The sequence below is a fragment of the Esox lucius genome, chromosome 3 (assembly GCF_011004845.1).
Source record: "Esox lucius isolate fEsoLuc1 chromosome 3, fEsoLuc1.pri, whole genome shotgun sequence".
Lineage (NCBI taxonomy): Eukaryota > Metazoa > Chordata > Actinopteri > Esociformes > Esocidae > Esox > Esox lucius.
The window spans coordinates 10,553,902-10,581,577 of record NC_047571.1 but is presented as its reverse complement, the minus strand read 5'-3'; the positions used below and the strand labels follow the sequence as shown (position 1 = coordinate 10,581,577).

Below are 27,676 nucleotides of genomic sequence, written 5' to 3'. Positions count from 1 at the left end.
TGCACAAATAATCTGATAGAATAAAAAAAAAAAAACGCCTGTCTAGCCCTATTCTGCCTATACTTTTGGTGCCCTGAAACATGGTAGCTATGAATTACCCCAAGAAATATTTTATTTTCTGTATTAAGCAAATTTTTTGTTCATAGTTCATAGTAAACTAACATCACTATTTTACAATGTTTCTTTGTTAAAAGCAACACCTCTGTGTTTCTAGGAATTCGTTGAGGGTAACCATGTATTCAGTTCCAACAGCTGGTTTTGAAAGAAGAAACAAAGATCCTAGAGTACAGTACTAAGATAAAACTCACAAACTCAAACTCACATAAAATTGTCTCAACAATACTTTTCACTCTGATGAAATACTGCAATGCGTAAAGGCCTTGTATAAGCAGCATCTTTAGAGTGTTATGGTCACTCTGCATATATATAATCAACAGAGGGAGATATGCACATTAGTAGTTGACTGCAAGGGGGTAAAATGTTTAAAGGTCCCATGACATGCTACTTTTTGTAGGCTTTAATATAGGCCATAGTGGTCCCTAGTACTGTATCTGAAATCTTTTTTCAAAAATTCAGCCTTGCTGCAGAATTATAGCCACTACAATACAGTCACAGAATGAGCTTCCTTCAAACGGCCCGTATTGGTGTCTGTGACTTTAAATTTTAATGAGGATGAAAAAGGCGGGGCAAGGTGGTGGGTGAGCGGGGCATGGTGGTGGGTGGGCGTGGCCTTTACTATCTTGCGGCAAAGGTAACGTGCATGTTTACCGGTATGTCTGGATCATATTGCAATGGCACGAAGACACATTGAAGCATTTCAGTTTGACCCAGAATCCGATCCAGATGGAGAAGCAACGGATGAAGAAGTTGCAACTCAGCGCCTCCAGAAGGATGTTTCCGAATGGTTAGTTAAAAATATTATGTCTATATGATACTTTGTTAGGATGTCTGATTATCATGTAAGTTAAAGCTAAAGCTAATCTGCTTTTGCCTTTTAATTTTTCTCTGATTTGTGATGATTTTAAAGCTGTGTTAGCATCTATATCAGTAAATATTCTAGTTTAGAGAAGAGGATTTTTTTAAATGTAAAAATTCTCCCTACACAAGATATATAAAGCCTATATATTTATGTGCGCGCAGGAGTAAATAATTTTGTTGTGTAACATTATGTACATAGTCGTCGGTGAAATGTTTGCCACAGACATGCAAAACTTTGGGAAGCTGTGTCGGCGCTTTTCCGGAGAAAATGAAATCATTCCACTGGTTCTTCTGTGGCATGTACGAAGGAAGTAAAAAAAGGCTTCGTTGCTCATCTCTACATCCTATTACTGAGCAATTATTGTGTTTCCTTCACTCAAAAGCCATGATGCCCCTCCTCGTCGTGTAGACAAATTGAAGTCGCGCTCACACACATGTGTGCCTCACACCTGGCTCTATTTAAATTCTTTCTCTGGGCGGGCAAAGCAGAAAAAGGGGAGTTACCATGGGAGTTAACAATTTCTCCTTGCGACGTCACAAAGAGACGGGTCCAGATCAGCCTGTTTGATTCTCCGTTTTCTCCAAGTCAGAGAAAGATAGAAAATGCTCAATTTACACCAAATGGAATTTTTAGAAAATTTGGGACCATATATAGGCTAGGTGAACTCATATTAATGTTAAAAAACCTCACAAAATGAAAATTTCATGTCAGGGGACCTTTAATCATTTCAAAATGGTGAAACCAATATCTACACAAATACCCTTAAACAAAAGTAGAGAATTTGATAATCTACACTTGACCCTCATAGTAACTGTCTTATGTTAAATGGAATCTTCTGGAGTATAGAAGGATAGTTATTGAAAAACAAATGCTATGGCAGAGTATATAATGCTCTTTGATGATGTTTTATCTAATAGATATATCTACAGTAGATATAAAAAGTCTACACACCCCTGTTAAAATGGCAGTTTTTGTTAATGTAAAAGAATGAGACTAAGATAAATCATGTCAGAACTTTTTTTTTTTTAATAATGTGACCAATAATGTGAACAATTCAATTGAAAAACAAACTGAAATCTTTGTTTTTCAATTGAATTGTTCACATTATAGGTCACATTAAAAGTGAAAAAAAGTTCTGACATGATTTATCTTAGTAAAAAAAACTGCCATTCTAACAGGGGTGTGTAGACTTTTTATATCCACTGTATGTTTGTAATGACAAGTGACTAAATTATTTGAACTACTTCAGCAACCAATAAAGTGTACATTCCAATTTCTGGATCAATTCACTCTGATATTCATAATATTTGTTTGGAAGTTACTAGGCATGATCTTACTCCCAATAGAATTGATCCAGGGAGGTAGTGTATCATTTCAACGTTTATTTGTGGCCAATAAAGAACATTTCAATAAAACAGTAAATTAGCCTGTTAATATAGCAAATAAGTAGACATTGTTAGTATCCAATACAATGTTTATTTGCTCTGGAGAATGTTAATATAGCAAAAAGTTGACATTGCTTCAATTCATACCATACCATCTTCTTCCGCTTATCCGGGGCCGGGTCGCGGGGGCAGCAGTCTAAGCAGGGATGCCCAGACTTCCCTCTCCCCAGACACTTCCTCCAGCTCTTCCGGGGGGACACCGAGGCGTTCCCAGGCCAGCCGGGAGACATAGTCCCTCCAGCGTGTCCTAGGTCTTCCCCGGGGTCTCCTCCCGGTGGGACGGGACCGGAACACCTTCCCAGGAAGGCGTTCCGGAGGAATCCGAAACAGATGCCCAAGCCACCTCAGCTGACCCCTCTCGATGTGGAGGAGCAGCGGCTCTACTCTGAGCTCCTCCCGGGTGACCGAGCTTCTCACCCTATCTCTAAGGGATCGCCCAGCCACCCTGCGGAGAAAGCTCATTTCGGCCGCCTGTATCCGGGATCTTGTCCTTTCGGTCATAACCCAAAGCTCATGACCATAGGTGAGAGTAGGAACGTAGATTGACCGGTAAATCGAGAGCTTCGCCTTGCGGCTCAGCTCTTTCTTCACCACGACAGACCGATACATCAACCGCATTACTGCAGAAGCTGCACCGATCCGTCTGTCAATCTCCCGTTCCTTCCTTCCCTCACTCGTGAACAGGACCCCTAGATACTTAAACTCCTCCACTTGAGGCAGGCACTCTCCACCAACCTGAAGTGGGCAAGCCACCCTTTTCCGACTGAGGACCATGGCCTCGGATTTGGAGGTACTGATTTTCATCCCCACCGCTTCACACTCGGCTGCAAACCGTCCAAGTGCATGCTGAAGGTCCTGGCTTGAAGGGGCCAACACGACAACATCATCCGCAAAGAGCAGAGACGAAATCGTGTGGTCCCCAAACCTGACACCCTCCGGCCCCTGGCTGCGCCTAGAAATTCTGTCCATAAAAATTACAAACAGAACCGGTGACAAAGGGCAGCCCTGCTGGAGTCCAACATGCACAGGGAACAAGTCTGACTTACTGCCGGCAATGTGGACCAAGCTCCTGCTTCGGTCGTACAGGGACCTGACAGCCCTTAGCAAGGGACCCAGGACCCCATATTCCCGAAGCACCCTCCACAAGATGCCGCGAGGGACACAGTCGAATGCCTTCTCCAAATCCACAAAACACATGTGGATTGGTTGGGCAAACTCCCATGAACCCTCCATCACCCTGTAGAGGGTATAGAGCTGGTCCAGTGTTCCACGGCCTGGACGAAAACCACACTGTTCCTCCTGAATCCGAGGTTCTACTATCGGTCGCATTCTCCTCTCCAGAACCCTGGCATAGACTTTCCCGGGGAGGCTGAGAAGTGTGATCCCCCTATAGTTGGAACACACCCTCCGGTCCCCCTTCTTAAAAAGAGGGACCACCACCCCGGTCTGCCATCCCAGAGGCACTGTCCCCGACTGCCACGCGATGTTGCACAGGCGTGTCAGCCAAGACAGCCCCACAACATCCAGAGACTTGAGGTACTCAGGGCGGATCTCATCCACCCCCGGTGCCTTGCCACTGAGGAGTTTCTTAACCACCTCTGTGACTTCAGCCCGGGTGATGGACGAGTCCACCTCTGAGCCCTCCTCCTCTGCTTCCTCAATGGAAGACGTGACGGCGGGATTGAGGAGATCCTCGAAGTACTCCTTCCACCGCCCGACGACATCCCCAGTTGAGGTCAACAGCTGCCCACCTCTACTGTAAACAGCGTTGGTAGGGCACTGTTTCCCTCTCCTGAGGCGCCGGATGGTTTGCCAGAATCTCTTCGAGGCCAGCCGATAGTCCTTTTCCATGGCCTCACCGAACTCCTCCCAGGCCCGAGTTTTTGCCTCCACAACCACCCGGGCTGCAGCCCGCTTGGCCTGTCGGTACCCGTCAGCTGCGTCAGGAGTCCCACAAGCCAACCAGGCCTGATAGGACTCCTTCTTCAGCTTGACGGCATCCCTTACTTCCGGTGTCCACCACCAGGTTCGGGGATTGCCGCCTCGACAGGCACCGGAGACCTTACGGCCACAGCTTCGAGCGGCCGCTTCGACAATGGCGGTGGAGAACATGGTCCACTCGGACTCAATATCTCCAGCCTCCCTCGGGATCCAGTCGAAGCTCTTCCGGAGGTGGGAGTTAAAGATCTCTCTGACAGGAGACTCTGCCAGACGTTCCCAGCAAACCCTTACAGTACGCTTGGGCCTGCCGAGTCTGTCCAGCTTCCTCCCCCGCCATCGGATCCAACTCACAACCAGGTGGTGATCAGTTGACAGCTCCGCCCCTCTCTTCACCCGAGTGTCCAAGACATACGGCCGCAGGTCAGATGAAACGACAACAAAGTCGATCATCGACCTGCGGCCTAGGGTGTCCTGGTGCCACGTGCACTGATGGACACCCTTATGCTTGAACATGGTGTTAGTTATGGACAAACTGTGACTAGCACAGAAGTCCAAGAACTGAACACCGCTCGGGTTCAGATCAGGGGGGCCGTTCCTCCCAATCACGCCCCTCCAGGTGTCACTGTCGTTGCCCACGTGGGCGTTGAAGTCCCCCAGTAGAACGATAGAGTCCCCAGTCGGAGCACTTTCCAGCACCCCTCCCAGAGACTCCAAGAAGGTCGGGTACTCTGCACTGCCGTTCGGCCCGTAGGCACAAACAACAGTGAGAGACCTATCCCTGACCCGTAGGCGCAGGGAAACGACCCTCTCGTTCACCGGGGTAAACTCCAACACATGGCGGCAGAGCTGGGGAGCTATAAGCAAACCCACACCAGCCTGCCGCCTCTCACCATGGGCAACTCCAGAGTGGTGAAGAGTCCATCCTCTCTCAAGGAGTGTGGTTCCGGAGCCCAAGCCGTGCGTAGAGGTGATCCCGACTACCTCTAGTCGGAACCTCTCAACCTCACGCACGATCTCAGGCTCCTTCCCCGCCAGCTAGGTGACGTTCCACGTCCCTAGAGCTAGTTTCCGTGTCCAGGGATCGGGTTGTCTAGGCCCCCGCCTTCGACTGCCGCCCGATCCTCTCTGCACCGGCCCCTTATGGTCCCTCCTGTGGGTGGTGAGCCCACGGGAGGGCGGCCCCATGTTGATCGTTCGGGCTGGGCCCGGCCGGGCCCCATGGGGAAAGGCCCGGCCACCAGGCGCTCGCGGACTAGCCCCAACCCCGGGCCTGGCTCCAGGGTGGATTATTGCCTAGCTTAATCTCAGCCACAGGCAGCTGGCCTGGGAAAGTCTATTACTGAGGGGATATCACCCCAAGCTGCTCTGTTTCTTATCACAATGCCTGCCCAACCAGGAGTCAATAGTGACCATCATTGAGCTTGCTGGTGCCAGACCTGCCACAAGGGGTCAATAGAGGTGGATGAGGGAAGGCAACCCCCCAGTCACTGTCAGAACACCATGACAAGGAATAGAAACCTGGTTACAATGATGAAGTAATAATGTGAAGCACTGACATTTGGGAAGCCTATTTGATGTTAAAATGTGAATGGGGACAAACACAACATGGTTACATGGTAATGCAACCAAGCTGGCTGTCAGTCGTACTCACAACTCAAAGGATGTAGAGTGGCAGGTGTTTCTGATTAATTAATGTTGCCATGCTCATTTGTAACGTTCAAAATAAAACCCAGCCCTGAACCACAACGTAGGCTGTAAAGAATGTGCAGAGGAATAGTAGAGAAGAACCAGCCTTCTAATGAAAACATATGAATGAGGTTAAATATCACACTGACTTTTTAAATTATGACCTGTTGAAGTAAATTCTGGTACATCTCCGTAGGCAAGCTCTAGCTATAGTACTTCAAGTCTTAAAAGTAGATTTCAACTGAGGTGAGTCTTTATGTAAACACACATGAAAGTCTTCATATCCTTTCACCTTTTCCACATTTTATGTGTTATAGGTGGCATTTATAGTTGATTAAAAAGTATTTATATGCCATCAATCTGCATACTATACCCCATAATGTCAAAACAAATATAGGTTTTAGAAGTTTCTCCCACTCTCACTTGTACATCCTCTCACCATCTGTAAGATTTGATGGGGACCCAGTGAACTGTGACCTTAAGGGACTGATGTTCAATGTGGTTCTGGGCTTTGACTGGACCGGTCAAGGACATTCACATATTTCTCCCAAAGCCATTCCAAGTTTTGTCTTGACTGTGTGCTTCGGGGTCGTTGTCATGCTGAAAGCTTAGCATTCATCCCAATCTGTGGTCTTGATTTTGGTCTCATCGGATAATCTTTTTCCTCTTGCACTAAGGCGGCATGTCATTTACCTTTTACTTGGGACCGGCTTCCGTATAGTCACCCCACCATAAAGGCCTGATTGACGGAGTGCGGCAGATATGGTTGTCCTCCTGTCAGGTTCTCCCATCTCTGCAGAGACACTGACATATTGTGGGACTTTGCATGGATAGGTGTGAGCCTTTCTAAATCATGTCCAACCAATTGAAATTGGAACAGGTGGACTCCAATCAAGTTCTAGAAACATACCAAGAATGATCAAGGGACACAGGATGCATCTGACCTCATTGGTGTCCCTACCTCCGGAATATATTGGCAATCAGGTCCAAAAAGTGACTCTCTGACCACTTAAAGTGTATTTCTGACATACCATAGGCAAATATGAAAGGTTATGTTCAAATCAAAACGGGTGTGGTCAAGAAGTTACTGAAATCAAAGGAAAGGTTCTGGGAGGGCCTGAATACTCACAGACAGAGACTCTTTTGTTCAATAAACAGGTAAGCAATTAAACCTGAAAATTCCCTAATCCATCACATACGTTCCCCCATGTCCAAAACGCTAAGGATTTTACCAGTTCTATTAAAACAGCAACTGCTTGGCACCAGCAGACTTGGCAGCTTGGTAAAGACTCAACAAATAACATCTGGATCTTGTTGTCTACTTTGATGAACAAAAGGCAAGAGATGTACAACAGTTTGTACAGCATTGCTTCTTGGCACTTCCCGGATAAAAATGATTAACAGACTTGATCTCCCACATGGAACGTATTGTCTGTTCGAGAGCAACATATGAAATAAAGCCCTAATTGAAGGGGAGGGGGGTGTCATTTTTTTTAAGTTGCTTGGAGAGAGAGAGGATGAACATTTCAGTCTGTATAGACTTTCACGCAAAAAGCCTTTGATAAGAACACTGGATCTGCCATTTACGTCATAGAACCGCTTACTCCTTACAATTGGTACTTTACTGCCTTCAATTAGGGCCTTAGAGATGTGACCAATTGTTCATTCCTAAAATCCATCACAAGGGCACGTTTCAACTGTGAACCAAATCTGATAGCATTTGAACTTGCATGTGTTCCAAAAGTGATCCCCAAATAAGATGTAAAAAAGCTTTCAGATAGGCCAATTATACCCCTGGAGTGCATAACAAAGCAATTTCACGAACCCCAGTTAAATTCTTGTAAATGAAAATATATAACATAGCCTAATGCATCGTGTTTTAGGATCCCACCTTACGTAGAAGTCAAATGATTAGGAGGAGACTGAAAAGGGGGGAAATGTTCATCTTACGCATATCTGCTCAAATTGTTTGATAAGTTGGTCCTAGATATGATCTGCTCAATTTGGTCCTGTATTGTGAACTGTTATTGGTCATTTCTGATAAATTAATGTCCAAACAGCCACTTACTGATATCATAGATCAGTAGATCATATCATTTAGAATCACATAATCACCATTCAATACTAAACACATGTTTAAGATAATCCTTTCAATCCCTAAGAGTTCTGAGAACAGTTAGAAATCATTTTCTTTCCTTTTGCTCAGACAATTCCAGGCATGCAGGAGCAGTCTTAGCCATTTACTAATGGTCCCGCCACATGGCAACATGGAGGGTCTGACATCTGTGTTTTTCCAGGACTTTTGTTTGCATGTAACACATGGAGATTTTGATGGAGCGCTCCAACTCCCGCTCTGTTTTCGGGACGCCCTTGTCTCTTGGCTCTGCTAATATCCCTTCTGGACCACAGACTTTCAACTTCATTTGTAAAGTAAATATTTGTCTGGGATTCAACTGTGTTGTTGCCACTTGTCAGAATTGCGCTTGAAAGTGATTATGAGCTCAAGGTTTTTTTGTAGCATTGCTCTGTTTGACATCTCCCACCTCAGCAGCGTTTGTTGTTTGTTGTGATTGACTTTTCGCTTTAAATCTCCAATGAAGTAGACCATGATGACTGAACCCAAACAGACTAAATCAAAGGTGTTACATCTGGTCTGGAGCCACACCACGGGGTGGCAATGGTGGCTGGTAGTGGAGAGTTGGAGGGAGCCAAAGAGTTGTCAATTTGTTTCAATCATAGGCTTTTGCTAGTAAGTACAGTCCATTTATACAGTATCAAAGAGCTACTGTGTTGTACATTACACCATGTAAAGCTTATTGGAAAGGGCATGAATGTCCAAACTCAGGATATTCATTTTCCTGCCCGGAGTCGGGGATTTAAACCACGATTTACATTATGTAATATGATCTAAAGGTGGCAGTAACCCGGGGAACATTTTATATGTGGTTGAGGCTCTGTGCCACGAGGGCATATGCCATCTGGGCCACACTTGAGAGATGGGAAACAAAGTCAGTAGACTGGACTTTATAGGAAGGTGAGGTCCTTCCACGCAGTGCAACAAAAGCCAGACACACTTCATTTTCACGAGTCAAATTTATAGATCCATGACTATATGTGTCATAACACTGTCTGGTTCAATAAAGTCCTTAACCCCTTGACTTCTCATGATGGATCGAGACAGTGTTTTTATGGTGTTTATCAGGTCCGTGTCTATCCTTCACACAGCTGGACTTCTCTGGGCGCGTGTGGGTCAGCAATCCACCATGACCCCGTGCCAGCTTCTGAAATGCACCTCTCTTAGCCCCTAAGCTTCAATAAGTGATAAGTTGAGGTCATCGACCACTAGAAACATTCTCTGGGTACGGAATCATGTCTTCCAACTTGGGCATGTATCCCTTTCAGAAGCTCTGCTTGCTCTCGTGTCCTGCGGCATGGTGTGGCACTCAGGCTGGAGCAGCACATGGATATGAGTAATCTGTTTAGGGACTGGAAGTCATGTCCCACTGACCCCTGAGTAAACCCTGTTGTTATTGGGTGATCAAAGCGGTGACATTGGCCTGGCTGGGCCGACAGGGAGTCTGGCCCGGGTGTGATGACTGAAAGCAGACTTCCGATTTAGTCAATTTTAACATCTGGGAGAGGGCTATGATGTCAAGTTGTGTGCCTGAATCCCATTATTTGTGAGATTAGCACACAACCAGCCCCTGTCAGGAAAGCCAGGCTACAATCATTAGCTATGATATATTATATGTAGTATCTAGCTACAATATAGGGTTATGTAATCCGAGGCAACGGGAGGCATGAATGTGACCAGCTGAACACTGTTACTTGGACTATGCAAAGCAAAAAATTGTCGTCCAGTTTCTCTTTTATAAAAAAAATTGAAGATCCCCCATATGTTTCTTATGAGTCTCCACAGAAAATGGGTAAATGATTCCATAGTCCTCTTTTTTGACTTTCAACTGAATCTGTTCAGATCTTTCCAGTAAACACTGAAAAGAAGCTGTTTCGAGTTGCATTCAAATCCAGGCCTTACAGAGATGAAGGGCTTATGTCCACAGTAAGCCAAAGAAACTGGCTTCCCTTCCAGTAAGTCTTTGCCCTTACAATAGCACCTCCTCATCGATCACATTTTCACAATCCCACATTTGGACTTGATATAACATTATGTTCTTTTGGTTTTATTGGCCACAACAGTTAGGATTTGGGAAGGGAAATACAGCCTGGAGGGAGGGGAAGCCATAAACAACAACTTCTAAACATTTTGGACAGACGGACAAAGAGAAAGGAAATATCCCCTTTGGATATTGATAAATGATTCCAAAGTCTGAGCGCAACATAGTGCAATCAGACGGGGAGGATCTCTGTAAAGACACAGTATGTGAAATGTCACTAACTCTTGTCAAAATCTATCACTGCTAGGCACTGTATCAACTAAAGAACTTTGGATACGCAGCAGGTGCAAAACACATCAGATGATTCATCAACAGCTTAATGCAGACAAATGATTCGATCAATAAAAGAAAACATGCCCATCTGCACATCTTGATTAATTTCTTCTGTTTTGGCTGGTAGCTCCTTGCAATCAATATCGCTTGCAATCAATGCCAAATGAACCCAGTTTGCATCAAGACAGGCTAGGTTATACTATACAATAATTAATTACAATAACATATTATGCACTCACTGTACTGTAAATTGAAGTCTAATACTGTATCATTAAAATAGACGTTAAAAGGTGGTTAATTAACCCTGTGCAATTTAAAGGTTAAGTTAATAAATGTTTACATGTGGCCTTAATTTGACTCTCTATGTCTTTGTAGTTGATCAAAGTTTTTTAATGATTATATTTTGATGAATAGAACATGTAGTGTGAAAATGTGAATATAGTGCAGTCTATAATGCATTTCTATAATGTTGTAAGCATATTTAAGCCAAGACCATTTGCCATGACGGAGTGTGGCATATGGCCAATAAACTACAGCTAAGATCTATTCTTAGCTACAACACATTGGGGCCTCACTACACTTAACCTTGACATATTTGCAATATACAAAAAACCTCAGAGATGCCTTATTACTATAATAAATGGGTAACAATTATAACAGTAAAAAGTGGTCTGACATACCTGTGGTGTATGGTGTCATGTACCCCTCGCTATCAGCCAAACAGCATTCAGGGTTTGAACCGTCTGGTTTACAAATATGCATATAGCGGCTCTCAAAAGTATACCCCTCTTTTCTGCATTTTATTGTGTAACAAAATGAGAAGTTAACAGATTTAATCAGGAGTTTGTGCCACTGATTATCACATAAAATTTAATAATGTCAAAGTGAAAGATAAAATCTTGTAACTGTCCTAAATTAATAAAAAACAGAAAATAAGTGATTGTGGAACACCACCCCTACCGTGAAGCATGGTTGTGGCAGCTTCAAGCAATGGGGTTGCTTCTCTTTGTCAACATTTGGAAAGCTTGTGAAGATAGGGGTAAAAATTGATACAGCAAAGGAAAACCTGCTGAAGTCTTGAAGAGATCTGGGAGAAGATTCATCTTGGCTGTATTACATACAGCTAAAGCCACACTGGAATGGTTTAAAATAAAAAGGTCAATGTCCTGGAGTGGCCCAATCAAAGCCCAGACCTAAATGAAATTGATTTTGTGGAAAGTGTTGAAAACTGCTGTTAACCAAAGGTCACCATACGACTTTACAAAGTTTCAGTAATTTTGAAGACGAATGAAGAACGAGAAAGAAGAATGGGAACTTGTCACTGTGTCATTAAGGAACTGGGTTACCCTTTATTTTAAGAGTCACAATTTCTATCGGTAGATGTTCTATGGATGGTGTGTTGAACATCTGTTGAGAGTACCACTATCTATTGATAAAGGTTAGGTTTAGAAGAAAGTTAAGGTACGGTTAGGAAAAGGTTTAAGTTAGGATTGGGACTAGGGTAAGTTAAAATGAAACGTATAGTCAGTAGTTTCATATCTATAGAGCATCTACAGACACTTTTAGGACACACAAAATAGCTTTACCTGGAATTGTTTTGTGTTGATCAGTGGCAAATACTCCTCATTCAATCTATTTTATGTTGTAACATAATAGGAAAGCCACAAAGAGTCAAACAATCATTTTGAAGGAGCTATAGAGTTCAGTAGCTGGGAGTTAAGGTGCACCGATTAATCATATCAAGGGGTTTGCATAATACTGGCATGTGTTGGAGGGTGACAAGAAAGAAGACGTTATTTTATTTTAAAGCATGAGAGGGACCCGGCTGTGATGTATGAAAAGGTTTTATGGTCAGATGAGAAAGAGATAACTAAAATCTCTGGATGTGTTACCTAACACTGCCCTACACCATTCCTAGAGTAAAGTATCATGTAGTGGGGATGTTCCTCATCAGAAGGGATTATACATCATGTTAGAATTGATGAATCAATTCAAAAATCCAGTGAAATGCTGCAGAAGATCATGCTAAAAAACTGAAGTTAGGAAGGAAATTAAACTTACAGCAGGACAATGATCCCAAACACAAGGCCAAAGCTACAGTACACTATGGAGTGACTCAAGGGCAAAAAAATGAATGTCATACAGTGGCCCAGTCAAAGTCCTGATCTCAATCCAATTAGAATCTGTGATACTACTAGGACATTGCAGTTCACAAGACTAGTCCAAACAACCTGGTGCACGTCTGATCAAGAGAATTGGCCAAAATCACTCCTACATTGTGCAGATGTGGTGCATATTTAAAATAAGTGCCCTCCAAAATAATTACCCCCGCCCCCCCAGGTAAATATGAACAAAAAAGGCTGTGAACAATATCACTGTTGTTTAATAGCTTGATTTTACTGAAATGTTATGAATATAACCTTTCAGTGAGTGAAAATTGTAAAAAGAAAAACTAATCTCCAGGTCCTTCAGAGTCCATGGTCCCCACTTGTGGCTGTCTTTAGCTCTTGCCACATGTTTTCGATGGGATTTAGGTCAGGGGGTGGCAATTCCAAACATTCTGTTCTATGATCAGAAAACCATTTGTGCGGATTTGGAGGTATGCTTTGGATCCTCGTCTTTCTGGAAGGTCCAGCGACGACCCAATTTTAGGCTCCTGGCAGAGCTAGACAGGATTTGGCAGAATTTTTATTGGTACTTGATGGAGTCCATGTTGCCATGCATTCTAACATCCCCAGGGCCTTTGGAAGTAAAACAGCCCAGAACATCACAGATCCACCACCATATACTACATCATAATATACTTCACAGTGGGGATTAGGTTATTTTGTGTATGACCATGGCACTTTTCACACCAAACCCATCTCTGATGTTGCCAAAAAACATCATCAGACCATATTGCCTGGTTCCAACCGAAGTTGCAATGACATTTCACAAAAAGGGCAACCGTTCAAACTAACTTTTTGGCATGGAGTTGGAATGATCCTAGGATAAATTATTCACAGTGTGAATGTGCACGAGGGCAAAATATACATGCGTCCTCTTCCAGACAGTTTCATCACAGCTCAATTTTTTTTACATTTCTTAATTATTGTCCTTATATTGGAGATTATAGTGGAGGTATCTTTCGGCTCATTTGTGAAGGTCAAAAACCTTTTGTCTCATTTAATTTTTTATGTTCTCTGGCATTTCCATGCTGATGGATGACTAGGGAAGTTCAGCCTGTGCCACCTCAAATTTTTATCCCATTCAAACAGGAAATCATGTATTACCACTTAAGAGTTCCCAAAGAAATTAAAATATTATTTGGAATACACATCAATTACATTTTGCACTAATATTATAGGGGTGCAAATAATTAAAACAACTTCCTTCATATTATTTTCTTTGAACAATTTTCAGCAAATTAAAGGTTAGACTAATGTGGTATTTTGAGTGTAAGATCAAAATGTTGAACAACAATAAAACATTTTCACATCCTTTTTTGTCAGAGGGATTTTGGCCATTCATTTTGGCAGATTTGCTCCAGGTTTTTCAGGCCATTTAACTTGGTTAATAATTGTTTATTTGTAGATATATATATATATATTTTTTTTTTTAAATACAAGAACATTACATACGAATATATGTATTATTAAATTATACATACATATAAATGTATTTCAAATAAACACTTACTAAGACAGTTGTTAGTCGAGAAACCGTTAGTCAAGAAACCCTATGGACGTTTCTGCCCTAAGTAATATACAATACATACATCCACATGGGTTCTCGATTAACAAAATGCATATGTATGAATTGTAGCTATTGGATTAGATAACATTATGTTATTGAGGAAAATAAAGTCCATAGTAGGCTCCAGTATTAGGCTACAGCATGTCTCTCATTAGAGACCTGGATAAAACAAGCCTGGATCTGAAAGATAGAACGGAGAGCACATTTCCAGAGGGAAGAGGCCTAGAGAGGATTTTTGGAGTTCTAGTACGTTCATCTGAAGGTTACTCACCACATTATATTTTGAGGTTTAATCTGACAGGCGACTGAATGCTTAAATCTGAACCACTCCTCTGGACAACATTCCATCCAGATATCTTTCTCCATCTTCTAGGTGGTCAAAGATCTGTAGCCTACTGTCTACGCTGTTCCATTCCACCACATAAATTCGACATTCAATCAATCCACCAATCATTCCAGGAGGATTTAAAAAACACTAAAAACAAAATGCTAGTTTTGTGCCATGCATAGTTTAAACCAGGTCCTTTTCCATGTCAGACTGATCAGTTTCAATGGGTATGATTTGTTTTCCATTTTATGTTTGTCAGTAAGGCAACATATTCCAAGTTTAAAAATCACCAGGAATCAGGGAATCAGAGTGAGCACAGGGTGGGATTATAGTAAGTGCCACTGATAGAAGTTGATATACATACATGCATACAAACATGTTCAATAGTCAGTCACAGCCAGGAACTCTGTCTTTTCAAGAAAACATTTGTGAGGCTTACCTCAAGATTATCTGTGTAGAATGAAGATGAAGAAAACATTCAGATGAAGATTTAACACTAGAATATGTATTACTCCATACCCTGCGTTTAGTATTTGCTGCTTTTAGACATCCCAAAATGCATACCATTACTATTGACCACCATCTTGTGGTTGCATGTAAAATTACAACAGAAAAAACCCTAGATCTTGGGAGTTGATGCGGCAACATGTTGTTTGCTCATCACACGTGTATAATTCAGCCTGGATACTGTGCACAGCTGTTAGTGTTAATACACTGACATAGTGTTAGTAATGAACTTATTAAGTATAGCTCAAAACAACTGAACCTGTGAAAATACCTGTCTCCACTTTGGAGTGGTCTGTCCTCTCTGTCACCTTCTCCTGGCTGATGAGGTAATCCACGATCCGCACCCCGATTGGTGGCTCTGTGTGATTCCATTCCATGATGACCAATGAACTGCTGGGCTCATATGAGTGAGACAGCCTGAGCCTGGAAACCCCAAAAAAAGTCATTAGATTCAGTTCAGTACATTTTATTCACAGCGCCAGGGCCAATCTGGACAGACAAGTCCTTAACGTTCCCCATACAGGAAAGACATTGTACAACCGAGGTCCAGTTCATGGGTCTTCATCAACCTATTCAAACTGATGAGGGACTAACTTAGGTTGAGGAAGAGGTGCACACATCGGTAGCCCGTCCATCCCAAACGCGCTAGAGTCGCATCGACACCAGTCATCGATGACATCACCTTTCCCAGAACACCAAAGCATGCTCATCATGGCCTCCTGCAAGGCCTGCAGAGAGACAGGGGGATTTAGAAAACACTGTCCCAGACGTGTCAACAGCCATCATATCATCTGCAATCATCCAACAGCCTATCAATCCAGTCTGACATATCAATGTAGGTGTGTACACCTGGCAAACCCTGAACAATTTCCCAACATTTTTGTATGGTGGAGATCTCACATTTCACGGCTGTCTCGGCCAAACGTTTAGCCTGTATTTTGCTGTCATGCCAAAAAGAGGTTTCCCTCCGAGTATTATATTAACAGATTTTCCAAATTGACGTCAAATTGCTGTTGGTATATTTTGCTCTGAAATGAAAATTCGGAAAATCACATCTGAGGTTTTCGTCAAATGGGAATCATTCAATAAAACAATTGCACACTGCTCTTAATGCTATCACTTACTTTCTAAAGATTTCAATCTGTTCATGATGGTCTGGAACTGCCAAAATGAGTCGAAACGGGGGCGAATCAACATACTCAGTTCAGGGTCTCTGTACCTGCAGGGTCTTGTTGTTTTGCACCGGAGGCTTAGCTACAGTACCTGGTAGGTCTCATTGTTGGAGACCAGCTCATAGAGCGGGGCGGCCTTTGTGATCTGCAGCAGGACCGGTTCGGCTGGACGCCCAGGCCCAGGGCTCATGTGGCAGAGGTGGCAGGAGTACGGGCACTGGCCCTGACTGCTGCAGTCCATGCGCACCCCCGCCGCCATGCGCTTGGCACCGGAGTCCAGCAGGCTGGCGATGTACGCTGGATAGGTCAGGGTCCGGGGCTCCTTGTCTCGTTCTTCAGACTCTTCCGATGGGGAATTCCCTGAAAAGGGCATTGTTTGTTACTGCGGGCTTGGGGTATAAGAGTTGTTTTGACGTATTGACTACCACACGTTCAATACATTTCAGAAATAGAGTTATTGCAAAAAATATCCGGTGTGAGAATTCATGAGGTTTGGATATAAATCGGATGTATCCATACATGTGCATTGCTTTTCCCTCAGCACAGACATTGCATTTTGTTGGATTTATTATTCTGTCCAAATGCACTTAGGGCAGTGTTGGCATCTTCAAAGACATCTCTGAAGAGCGAGCTGCGTTATTAAAGCACTTTTAGCACTTTTTCTCTTAAAAAGCGTTCAGATTACCATTGCTTCATACTGCTGAGTCGTGTGCATACACAAGCAATTTAAAAGCTCAACAGCCAATTAGGGAAAACCTAGTTGATGGGAGCTGGCTTTGATAAAATGAGACATGGCTTTATGAGCCAACAGGGTGCGGACGAGAAAAATACTGACAAATTAACCCTTTACTCTCCCACATAAAATCGACCAGGGCTTGTCTTAAAATGGGATTGTGATACTAAATGAAATCAGAATGTGCCTTGTCTGCATGCGAATGAACAAAAGAGTTTGGCCGTCCATCAAACACGAGGGCAGCAAGCCTTTTCCAACTAAGTTCTAACACGCCACAACATCATCAAACATTCAGATGATTCGTCATGATCGGAAAGGAGGGGGTTTATTCATGTTCATAGACCCGTTCTCCTTATAAAAAAGTGGTGGGCTAGTCACGGCTGGGGCCTGGGGGTTCGGTTCGAGTGAAAGCCAGGTAATCACATCATGTGGGTAAATGCTGCGGCTCAACTAGCATGGTAGGTCTGTCTTCATCCTCTAAGCCGGTGGATTGACTAGCATCCACACGGTCAAACCACTGGCAGGCTATTCTCCGTATAGTGCACTACTTGCGACCGGAACCCTATGAAGTGCACAGTAAACAAAGGCATTTGAGACACAAGCATTGCCAGGCCTGAGGGGGTGCCGTGGTGCTGTGGCCCTCTGTGGCCCGTGACGGGGCTTGTTTAATCAAAGAAAAGTGGAAAACAAGAGTGGGCGCCCGGAGCCGTAGCATGCACTCTGTCCCTGTCAAACATGGCTGCTAGGAGACTCAGGTCACGTCTGAGTGTTTTCACGAGGCAGGCAGGACGTTAACAATGGCACTTTTATAGGATAACTAGAGGTAAAAGGGCGGACTTTGACGTCTAGGCTCTAGAATAGAATAGAGAAGCAATTTTGGAGGAATATCGACAAAAGGAATCACTCCGGATAAATAAATGATGTCTATTGTCCTTCAAGTGGGAATCCATCCTTATGCTGATGCATGCATGAATACACAAGCACATGCGCGAACACACGCCAATTTGCTTTGACATATTGCTCTACTTCACCCGTGAAGTTTTGTGACATGCATAATGAATATCATAATGCTGCAAAGACAATCGGTTTCAAGGAAAGAAAGAAGATCCCATTCGATTCATTTTGGAGAGTGTCTCGGGATGAGAAGCAAAGGAAAATCCTATAATCTGCAGCCCACCTTCAACTCTTCTCTGGGAAATGGAGAAACATTGAATGTAAATTGTGTCAGATGTTTCCCATTTCAGAAAGTCAGATTGTTACCAATTACAGGTTGTGGAGAAGGTAAAGATTGGAAGAGTCTTTGACACAGTATAGAATAGATGCCTGTTATCACACATAAAGTCGGCAGTGGCCTGGCCAATAGGATGTCAGGGACAGTGTCACACTTGTAATTGGTCCAAGATATTTAAATAGTGGGCCAATGCACCAATGTGATTGTGCTACTTAATTAAAATACATTCACAACTCTTTGGTAATGGACCACTTTGAGGCTTTCAAATGAACATCCATGTCTCTTTATCTTGTATTCAAAAGATAGTGCTAAAAAGTAAGTTGTAATAAAACGTTTACTGTGTGTCATTCAGTGTCATGGCGACTGGCACAGTGGCAGGTCTGTCACTTCACAGTGCAAATTCCCTACTGAAATCCCCATTTGAAAAGGCTGACCCTTTAAGAACAATATGAAATAAAGCGGAAGAGACTGGATGAACCAGACAACTGCATTAAACAAGCATCGATTGATGGCAACAGAGGGAAGCAATTAACAACTCATGGACCTGGTATGAAAAGAAAGCATGGTTGTGTACTGTTTTCCCTGCATTGCAAATCTAATGCGAAGCTAGCATGGCAACACGGGTTGAACATTGTTACCAAACTACTATTAGTAAACGTAACCTAGAATATAATAGGAATTGGCACGTCTTTTTTTAAAGCTCACTGACTGGGTAAAATTCTGTGGAGCTTTTGAGCTGGGGACATGATGAAACTGAAGAATCAGAGAACTCAGGAGTGTTTAGTGGACCTCCGTTATAAAACACGTAGCCTATCGCCAGCAATGATTCACACACAGCAGCAGTAAAACATTGATCAAAGCAGAAGGAATCTGCAATGAATAGCAATGGAGAGTAGTCATTCATCTGGTGATTCCAATTTGTTTCATTTTAGTTTCTCTAATCTGTGAATGTGCAGCGTGTACCTGTTGGCTCTGAGAAGGATGAGCTATTCCAAGTTTTGTGAATATCTACATTTCATAGCATCCTCTAACATCTCCTTCTCAAAACTCATTGGATGAGAGAGGCAGAGGTCCCTCCCTCCCCTCTCACTTTGTTCCCTAATGGGGGTTAATGAGAATTGAGGTAGCCATTTCTCAGCCATAGCTAGTAGAATTGGTAATTGTTTCCAGGTGGTAAAATATTTAACTAACCTATGCATTTATGTTGTCACCAGTTTCCTTTCCAATGGCCCTACTAAATATTGAATCTGATTCTGTTGGAAATATTGTGTACATGAAAACTTTTAAAGAGTAGCCTAGTCATTTTGACAATGTAAAACAGATAAGAATATCCTTGCTGTTCATAAACTGTTCTACAGGAGATGGATAAATTAACACCTAACAATAATGCTAACATGAAAGACATAATAAGGAGTTGGGCCAACCTTTGCCTTCAGAACAGCTCCAATCTTTAAGCTTTAAGTCCTGAACTGTATATAGCAGGATATTGCACCGTACATCAAGAAGAAAAGCAGTCAGTTCTTTGAGGGATGAAGGACGTGGAGATCCATTTTGCAGTCTGTGTTAAGAACATCCCATAAAGGTTCAATCATGTTCAGATCTGGTGGAGGCCATGGAAAGTGTTGGATGTCATCCTGGTAGGTGTTCATAAAACCTTTCTTGAATCTGTTTAGCAGTGTATATGGGAGTGTAATCAGCCAGGAATACTGGAACAACATGAGGGAACAGTGTTTGCACCATGGGGTTCCCCTGGTCCTGTAAAATGGCCTCTTATTCCTTGGCCTATATACAACCATACAGAGCAATCATCGGACCAAATTACTCCAACAAGAAGGTGGCCCATACCCTTATGGGTCCCCACTATGTTTAACAGCTGGCAGCAGAACTGTGGGCTGACGGCATCCGTTGCTCTCCTTACACCAAGTTATTCATCATCGTGCGTCAGCCTTGGATGTAAGTGGTTTCAGAAAGACAGGGTCACAGAGGTGATGATTCAATTCTGTGGTAATTATTGAGACTGTGCTTCTGGGTCATTGAGCAAAAGTCCTGTTGAGTGTCCATCTATCCATGCCCGTCAGCTTTGACAAGAGACTACTGTTCCTCTGTGCTGATGCATCTTGTCCAAGTTTGGAAAGTGCTGATATACATTTTGACACATTGAAACATTTAACAGTTTTGATGACTTTTGTAATTATGATTTAGTAATAATGTTTTTCCCTTTGGGTGTTTGGTCGACCTAATGTAGATTCATATTAATTAACAAACGTCTTTATTAACTAACCTGTTCTGAAGTAGTCTAGCCTATCTATACAATCTTTCATTTGTTGAATTAGGGAGTAATTTAATGAAGGTATAGGATAGTCAACAAGTACGTGGTTTTAATGAATTAGGGAGTAATTTAATGAAGGTATAGGATAGTCAATATGTATATGGTTTTAATGAATTAGGGAGTAATTTAATGAAGGTATAGAATAGTCAACAAGTACGTGGTTTTAATGAATTAGGGAGTCATTTAATGAAGGTATAGGATAGTCAATATGTATATGGTTTTAATGAATTAGGGAGTAATTTAATGAAGGTATAGGATAGTCAGCAAGTACGTGGTTTTAATGAATTAGGGAGTAATTTAATGAAGGTATAGGATAGTCAACAAGTACGTGGTTTTAATGAATTAGGGAGTAATTTAATGAAGGTATAGGATAGTCAAAAGGTACGTGGTTTTAATGTTGCAGTATTTTCTAGCAAGGGTGGCAAAGAACCACACCACTTGTTTGGATATACTGGGTGAGTGGACTTTTGTTTCAAGCCCCACTCTAACTATACCCTGCTATAGTTAACAACATCTATAAGAAAAAAACATGAAAAAAAAAAAAGTTCCTCAGATGGACAGTTGACGTGTTTTATGCAGTTGTTACATTTTAAATTTGCCTCCAATTCGTCATGGAGAAGTCTTGAATGTCCATCCTTCAAAATTAGTATTTATCGAACTGTGAATTATCAGATGTGTCTGTAGCCTAATTATAACATCATTTCTGTTAACATGGTTAATACAAGTGTTCAAATGTCTCTCCTTACCATGTAGCTCAGCTGGAGGAACAGGGCACCAGTAATGCCAAGGTGATGGGTCTGATTCCCATGGATGACCAGTATACAAATGTATATGCACTTACTGTATTACTGTAAGTTCTTCAGGTGAAAATGAGCTAAATGACTTAAATGGAGAAAATCTAAATGTTTGGTCTTTCATTTTAGAATTTCTTTGGCCCTAAACTGGAACACTTTAGGGGACATTCTGCACATCTTCTACCACAAGACAAACACTGCTCCGACTTATAGAAGTACTGTCAGATCAACACTAGGAGATGCTGTAGCGTTTCGAGCAAAAGTGCAGGAAATAAGGATATATATATATATATAATCTTTTTTAAACCGAGTGATCATATCACTGCATATTCTTTTTTTACAACCAAACAAAAGGATGAAATGATATGGGGAATTGTTCACATTTTGAGGTGAATAGGCACTAATAAAAACATAGTTATTAAGATTTCCAAGTGAATCACGGAATTCAAAAATAGAGTAGAGACACCAAGGTAACAGAGACAATTGGACGTGGAAATCCTTTTAAAGGCAGTTTAAAAATATCATATATATGCTGTCTGCAAAAGATCACTGAAATCAGACCACTCTACATGCAGTGAGCCGCGCATCGCCTCCCGAACGCAATTGTGCTTCTCAGTGCCAAAAGGGCCCGGGAACACCGGAGCTCTTAAACAAATCTCTGTGACGGGCAAATCTTCCCAGGCAGATGCCGCTCGTACTTGATAATTCACAGTGGCACACTGTGCTACACCTATTTGCAGCTAAGCAAATGGCAATAAAGCAGACTCCCACTCTACTAGGCAACTGTAATATTCAACCCAATTGCTAACGGTGGATCCCTCCCCCGACATCTCAAATACCTACCTACTTCGGAGGTGTGGAAGGCTCGAATCTCTCAATACGACTGTATAAAACACATAAGACCTGACATCTGGGCAGGTAAAACAGTACGAGGTCATTACATTGTAATGGTAAGCCTATGCCTACACTCGCTCCATGCTACTTGGCCGGTCGGCTTTTCAATCTGTCTGAGGTTTGATTTATCCGTGCACTTTGCTGGCTGGGCTGGCAATAGGCTTCACTGACAGCCCTCTCTGGGCCTTAATAGAAACTGTAGCCACGACTCTGTGCAGCACAGGTGAGTGTGCCTGCGCTTGTTTACAGTTGATTGGGCCCGTGGATGCACCACATCGCAGTGACACCCTTCTCATGGACTTTGAAAGGGGACTAACGCGTCTGTCTGGCCTTAAATCCAACTGAATCCCCCCACATACGGCGACCTGGCAATTTAATGAGGATTTGCCTTCCGAGTGAGACGTTACACTGGGGCCACATCATAGCTTTGGAAATGGCCAGAGGAAAACCTAAAACAGTTGTTTGTTTATTATGGGAAATGTGGTTTATAATGCTGAGTAACTGTCAAGGGGATAATATCTTACTTTTGTAGATCTTTGAAAGGAGAATATTTATTCTGCCATCAGGTCTCTGTAAACATTTACAAAGGCATGAAACCTCCTAAATGCATTAGCCACACCAACCTTGAGTCTATTTGAGTGCCAGAATAGATGCAATAGATCCAGAATACTAAGATCTCCCATCTTGGAACTAAACTTGATTTATGTTGCCCTTCCTGATAATTCATTGGATTTATTTTGCGGTATGTGTTTTTAGTGGGGGGGGGAAATACATGGAGCAGCTTGAAACATATCACCATAAAGGTAAAGGATGCAGTGGAGGTTTTATACTGATAAGATCAATTTGACTGGTTCTGTAATATAATATTATACGTTTTGGGCTTGTCTGACTTAAATCTATACCAGAGGCATCCATTTCATAGCAAAAGGTGGCCACATAGCAACAGCACTACAGTATAATCAAATGTTTGCAACTCAGTGCTAGTATCCCTGGGAGCTGCTGTGGATCTCAACAGTGGCGTTTTATTTTTTCTCCCCCTCTCCAGCAAGGTGCAGACGGAAGCTTTATCAGTCCACATGAGGCAGGCAGCTGGCAATCTTTTCATGGACAGATTACGCGGCAACACTACATTCACCCCACAGTATCATTTACCCTTTTTGGCGGGCGTGGCGACCTTCATGGGTACCGGCTGGCTGTAGCCATCCAAAAGTTTTAGCTAGCTCGTCCAATTAACTGAAAAAACATATTGTGAAAAGGCAAACCAAAACTGTCGTTCAATGGAATTCCAACCTACCCTGAAAACAGCGGAACAGAGATGTTGGCATGGTAACGCAAACTAGGGGAGTACAATAACAGATCAATGTAAAGGCAGGTTCCAGGGGGCAGCACAAAACTAATTTTCATTTTGTATTGTAACAGAATTACATTTTGTTAACACACATTCCTGACCTGCCTCCTCACAGGGATATAAAATATTTTTGGAAAAAAGTCATCATTGAAACTTTTTTTGTGCTTAGACAGGGAGAACCGTGCAAAGTTCAGGGAGGTATTTGCTCTTGTTGTGGAAAGGTCTAGATCACTTTTCATTAAAAAGCTTGGTTCATGGTTCATTAAAAAGTTAGACTTTCAGTGGCTGATATTGATGTGCTGTAGGAGTACTGATGTGCTTTAAGAGCTGTGGGAGTATTTATATTGAATCATTCTCTATTTAAGTGACAGGAAAGTGCTTCACATGGGAAATCCCAGACATATGATTAACATGAATTATCCTCTTTAAATAAGACAGCTGCAGTACAGTAAACTCCAGTCTGTACAAATTCGTCATTGACTAAGCTCAGCCTTTGTTAAGTGTCGGACACAAAGTAAGACAGAATGAATTATAGGTGCAGAGATTGGTTTAGAGAGGCAGTATATTTGCTGATGGAAAGTCCTTAGCTGGCTTCCTCATGGAACTCGCCTGCTCCCCAGATGAGGAAGCCATTGCCACCGTCTATGAGTGAAAAGATTAATTATGAAAAGGAACTTGCTTGGGTCCCATCTGTCCTGACCTCCAAAATGAGTAACAGGGGCCAAGCGATGACTGCTACATCAGGTCCCTGTCTCAAGCCCCCATTCTGTCAAGCGCGATCCGAGGTCACCCTGTGTTGACATAGCAGCAGCCGCGAACAACTCAACCTAAATCTTGGCCAAAGCTTGACACCAACAAACACCACAAAACCACCAGGTCCTTCAGCCAGCCCAACTCCCTGGTCCCCTATCCCTCGTGCTGTGGCGTATTTCAGTGTTGTTATGTGAAACTGAGCTTGCTAAGATCTCTTTCTCTCTTTAGCTACCATATTCAACCAATGGTATACCTGGTGTAAGCTCTGTGAGATCATAAATAATTCTCAGGTCACATTGCTAAGTGTTTCAGTTTGGCCACAGAATCAGAGAGCACCTAGGGCGGTCTGTAGAAGAATCTCTCTGTGGCGGAATGAATCAATAGGCAGGAAATATCAGTAATTAAACTGATAAAATAGTATCCCTGTAATTACCATCTGACATTGGAGCAGCTCGTTAAGCCATGAGGGAGCAGGGGGAAAAAGCAAATTAATATCTATCCGCAGTAAACTCAGAGGATCCAAAATTAACTGTCACTAGTCCTGTGGAGAAAGAGATAGTCTGGGGAAAAAGAGAGGGGAGGAGAAAGACCCCCTCTCCTCTCAAACGCCACCCAAACTGCAGGCATACATCTGTCTTTGCCCCTAAACCTGACCTATCAAACTGGTGGTACGAACTAACAGATGGTTAAGGTTCCACTTGAGCGCCGTTTCAGGGCCAGGACATGACAAACGAGCTGTATAGGCTGGTTCTAATTGCTATTAAAGAGCCCCAGTCATGCAGGCGGAAGAAGAATGTACTGTTGGACTGTGTCTTCGCTTGACGATTGAACACTGGTCCGTATGATTAAAGCAATGCCTCATTCAGTATGTAGCCTCATGTAGAATGCTTTTCGAACAGCCATAAATGTTCACAGGATAAGACACACTGACAGGGACAAGCTGATCGTGACGACACAGTGTCATATCCCGAAGGAGGAGTGTGGCCTCAATTTCCTTGGGTGCAGACATTGCTGAAGTGGTTGGGGACAGCTAGGCTTGGCATTCAGGAAGTTCCAGCGTGAATTTACAACCACTTAAAATGCAAAGGCAATAGGCTGTCTTAGACACTTTACAATAAACAGACAAATCAATACATACGGGGACTGTTTACCTCCATCAATTTACAGACTGGCACTTTATATCTCACATCACATCAATCAATCTGCATCAGCAGGACACAACAGAGGGATTCAACATCTGGGTCACACGTTTTCCTCCATTTTGGATTAAGTTTCTAATGCTGCCCTATATCTTCAGTGAAAAATGATCCGCTTGTGGTTCATTAGTCAGTCCTACTGAGTGTGAACAAGTTAAGTTGCCAACTTTGTTTTTCCAATCATGCATCTCAGTCGGAGTGCAGACAGGCCATCCTAAATTAAAACCTATCCAAATGTGATTATGCCTGTGTAGAAAAATATGAAAAATCATTACTTGTCACTGAGGCACAAACAAGGATGAACTACTCCCACTTGGAGACTTGACAGAGTCGAACTGCTAGGGCGATGTGGACTAATGTTTCCTCAGTCACGACTATGTGCAGTTTTATTTGCTGTCTTATTGTAGTCCATAACACATCGTGTTGACCACTCAACCCAGCTGTGTTCTGTCAAGAGCTGCCAGTAAAAAGGGTCGCCTAATCAACAGAATTACAGAGCACTTTGATATTCTCAAGGTTCCTGGGGCTCTCTGTTGTACTGGTCTATTTCCCATCACCGAAGGTAATACACAAAAGAGCGTAAAGGTTTCCCAGAGCTTGCTTCTGCAAAACCTCCATTAACACAAACAGGTATATGGCAGGGATATTTTCTCAATTTTTTGAGTGTGCAGGGAACATTGAACCACAGAGATTTGGCTGATGTACCTACTCACTTTCTGCCTGGAATCCACCGGTCTTGGAGGAGGCAGATATCTAAGAAACATCTCCAGGCACCCAAGTCTCCCATCTTTGCCCTCTGCTGGCCTGGCATCCGTTTAGAGGGGCAGCCATATTATGCTGCTCTATGGAGCAGAGATATCAGAATATTGGGCACTGATCCCTACGACCCTCGCTCTGTGAAGTCCATAAAAATGGATATCTTCCTGAATCCTGTCTCCCTTCATGCAACTTCTAATCACTCTGGTCCCAGGGAGAATCTATAAATCATAGTGTTCTGTCGAAACTTTTCACTTTGGAGAGCCAGAGGTGATGGCACTAGTTCTAGTAATCACAGAGCCATATAAATGATAATCCCTTTTGCTTCAACTCAGTGATACATAGATGATTTATACAGCATATCAGAAGAGCAGTTTGTTAAGATACACTATGACAGGGCATTCAAGGCTTTGTCTGGAAAAAACGCATGTTTTTATCTACTTTGTCCCGATGCTTGTCTGACATTATCACACATTGCATATCTTGCTCATATTTCACTCGTAACATCTACGTTTGCCACTTGTTCCTGCAGGACATGTTTTTTTGGGGGTGAACAGAGTCGACATCTAGAGAACGGTATCATCAGCCGAAAATGTACAGGGCAAAAATCAAGGGAATGTTTCTGATGTCACTCCCGTCATGTCCCCGAAACCACACTCCCCACACCCCATAGTGCTACTATGACATTGGTGCTGTCTCTCAGATGGGGTCTCCCGCTCCACTGTCCAGGGTTCATTGGGGGTTACGCCAGACATGCAGCGATCCGGAAGAGTAGACCACAAGCCCCCTCTGAGTCGAGTTCGATCACGGGTCAGTACACTTCGGAGACAGAAAAGATGTGCGCGACCTGCACTCCCCTCCACCTGACATGCCGTCTGCAGTCTTGTTGCCAGATGAAACGCAGTCACCTTTTCTTCCCAGCATGCCACTTCCCCACTTATTTTAGAGCACTTTACCATTGCTGCGATGACACTGGCAGCAACCGCCTATCACAAAGACTTACGTTTGTGACTCATTGATCTTGCTAACTTTCCAGGAGAATAAATGTGTCACGTACGCAAACTATACGACCTGTACAATGGGCAGCATGCATATTTATAACCACACGTTCATTTTAAATGTGTATCTCATGTTACAAGTGGGAATTCTAAGGTACATTAAGTCATGTCAGAAGCAAGCAGATTCATAGCTTACAAACAACAGCTGCAAAATCCAATAACAAGTTTAGAAGTTCACTTTCCACTTTGCCTAACAACCTAATCATGAATCCAGCAAATACAATTTGAGTCACAGTACAGTATTTATTTAGTTTCATAGCACAAGTGTTCTGAGCCAGCACTAACAGTATATTCCGGGAAATGCCTTTCTCTAGTACATCAATAGATGCATGAATTCAATGTT

At 42.8% G+C, this 27,676-nt stretch overlaps 1 protein-coding gene across 8 annotated transcripts in view; it reads right to left on the bottom strand.

Moving 5' to 3' along the window:
* Window positions 1–27,676, bottom strand: part of astn1 (astrotactin 1) — a 306,946-nt gene that overhangs the window by 37,982 nt on the left and 241,288 nt on the right. For all 8 annotated transcript variants that reach the window (XM_013139747.3, XM_020041100.2, XM_020041102.2 and 5 more), the window contains 3 exons: window positions 16,333–16,601; window positions 15,664–15,797; window positions 15,341–15,492 (listed from right to left, as the gene is read on the bottom strand). In XM_013139747.3, the coding sequence (XP_012995201.1) occupies window positions 15,341–15,492; window positions 15,664–15,797; window positions 16,333–16,601 (555 nt within the window). The remainder of the gene's footprint in view (window positions 1–15,340; window positions 15,493–15,663; window positions 15,798–16,332; window positions 16,602–27,676) is intronic.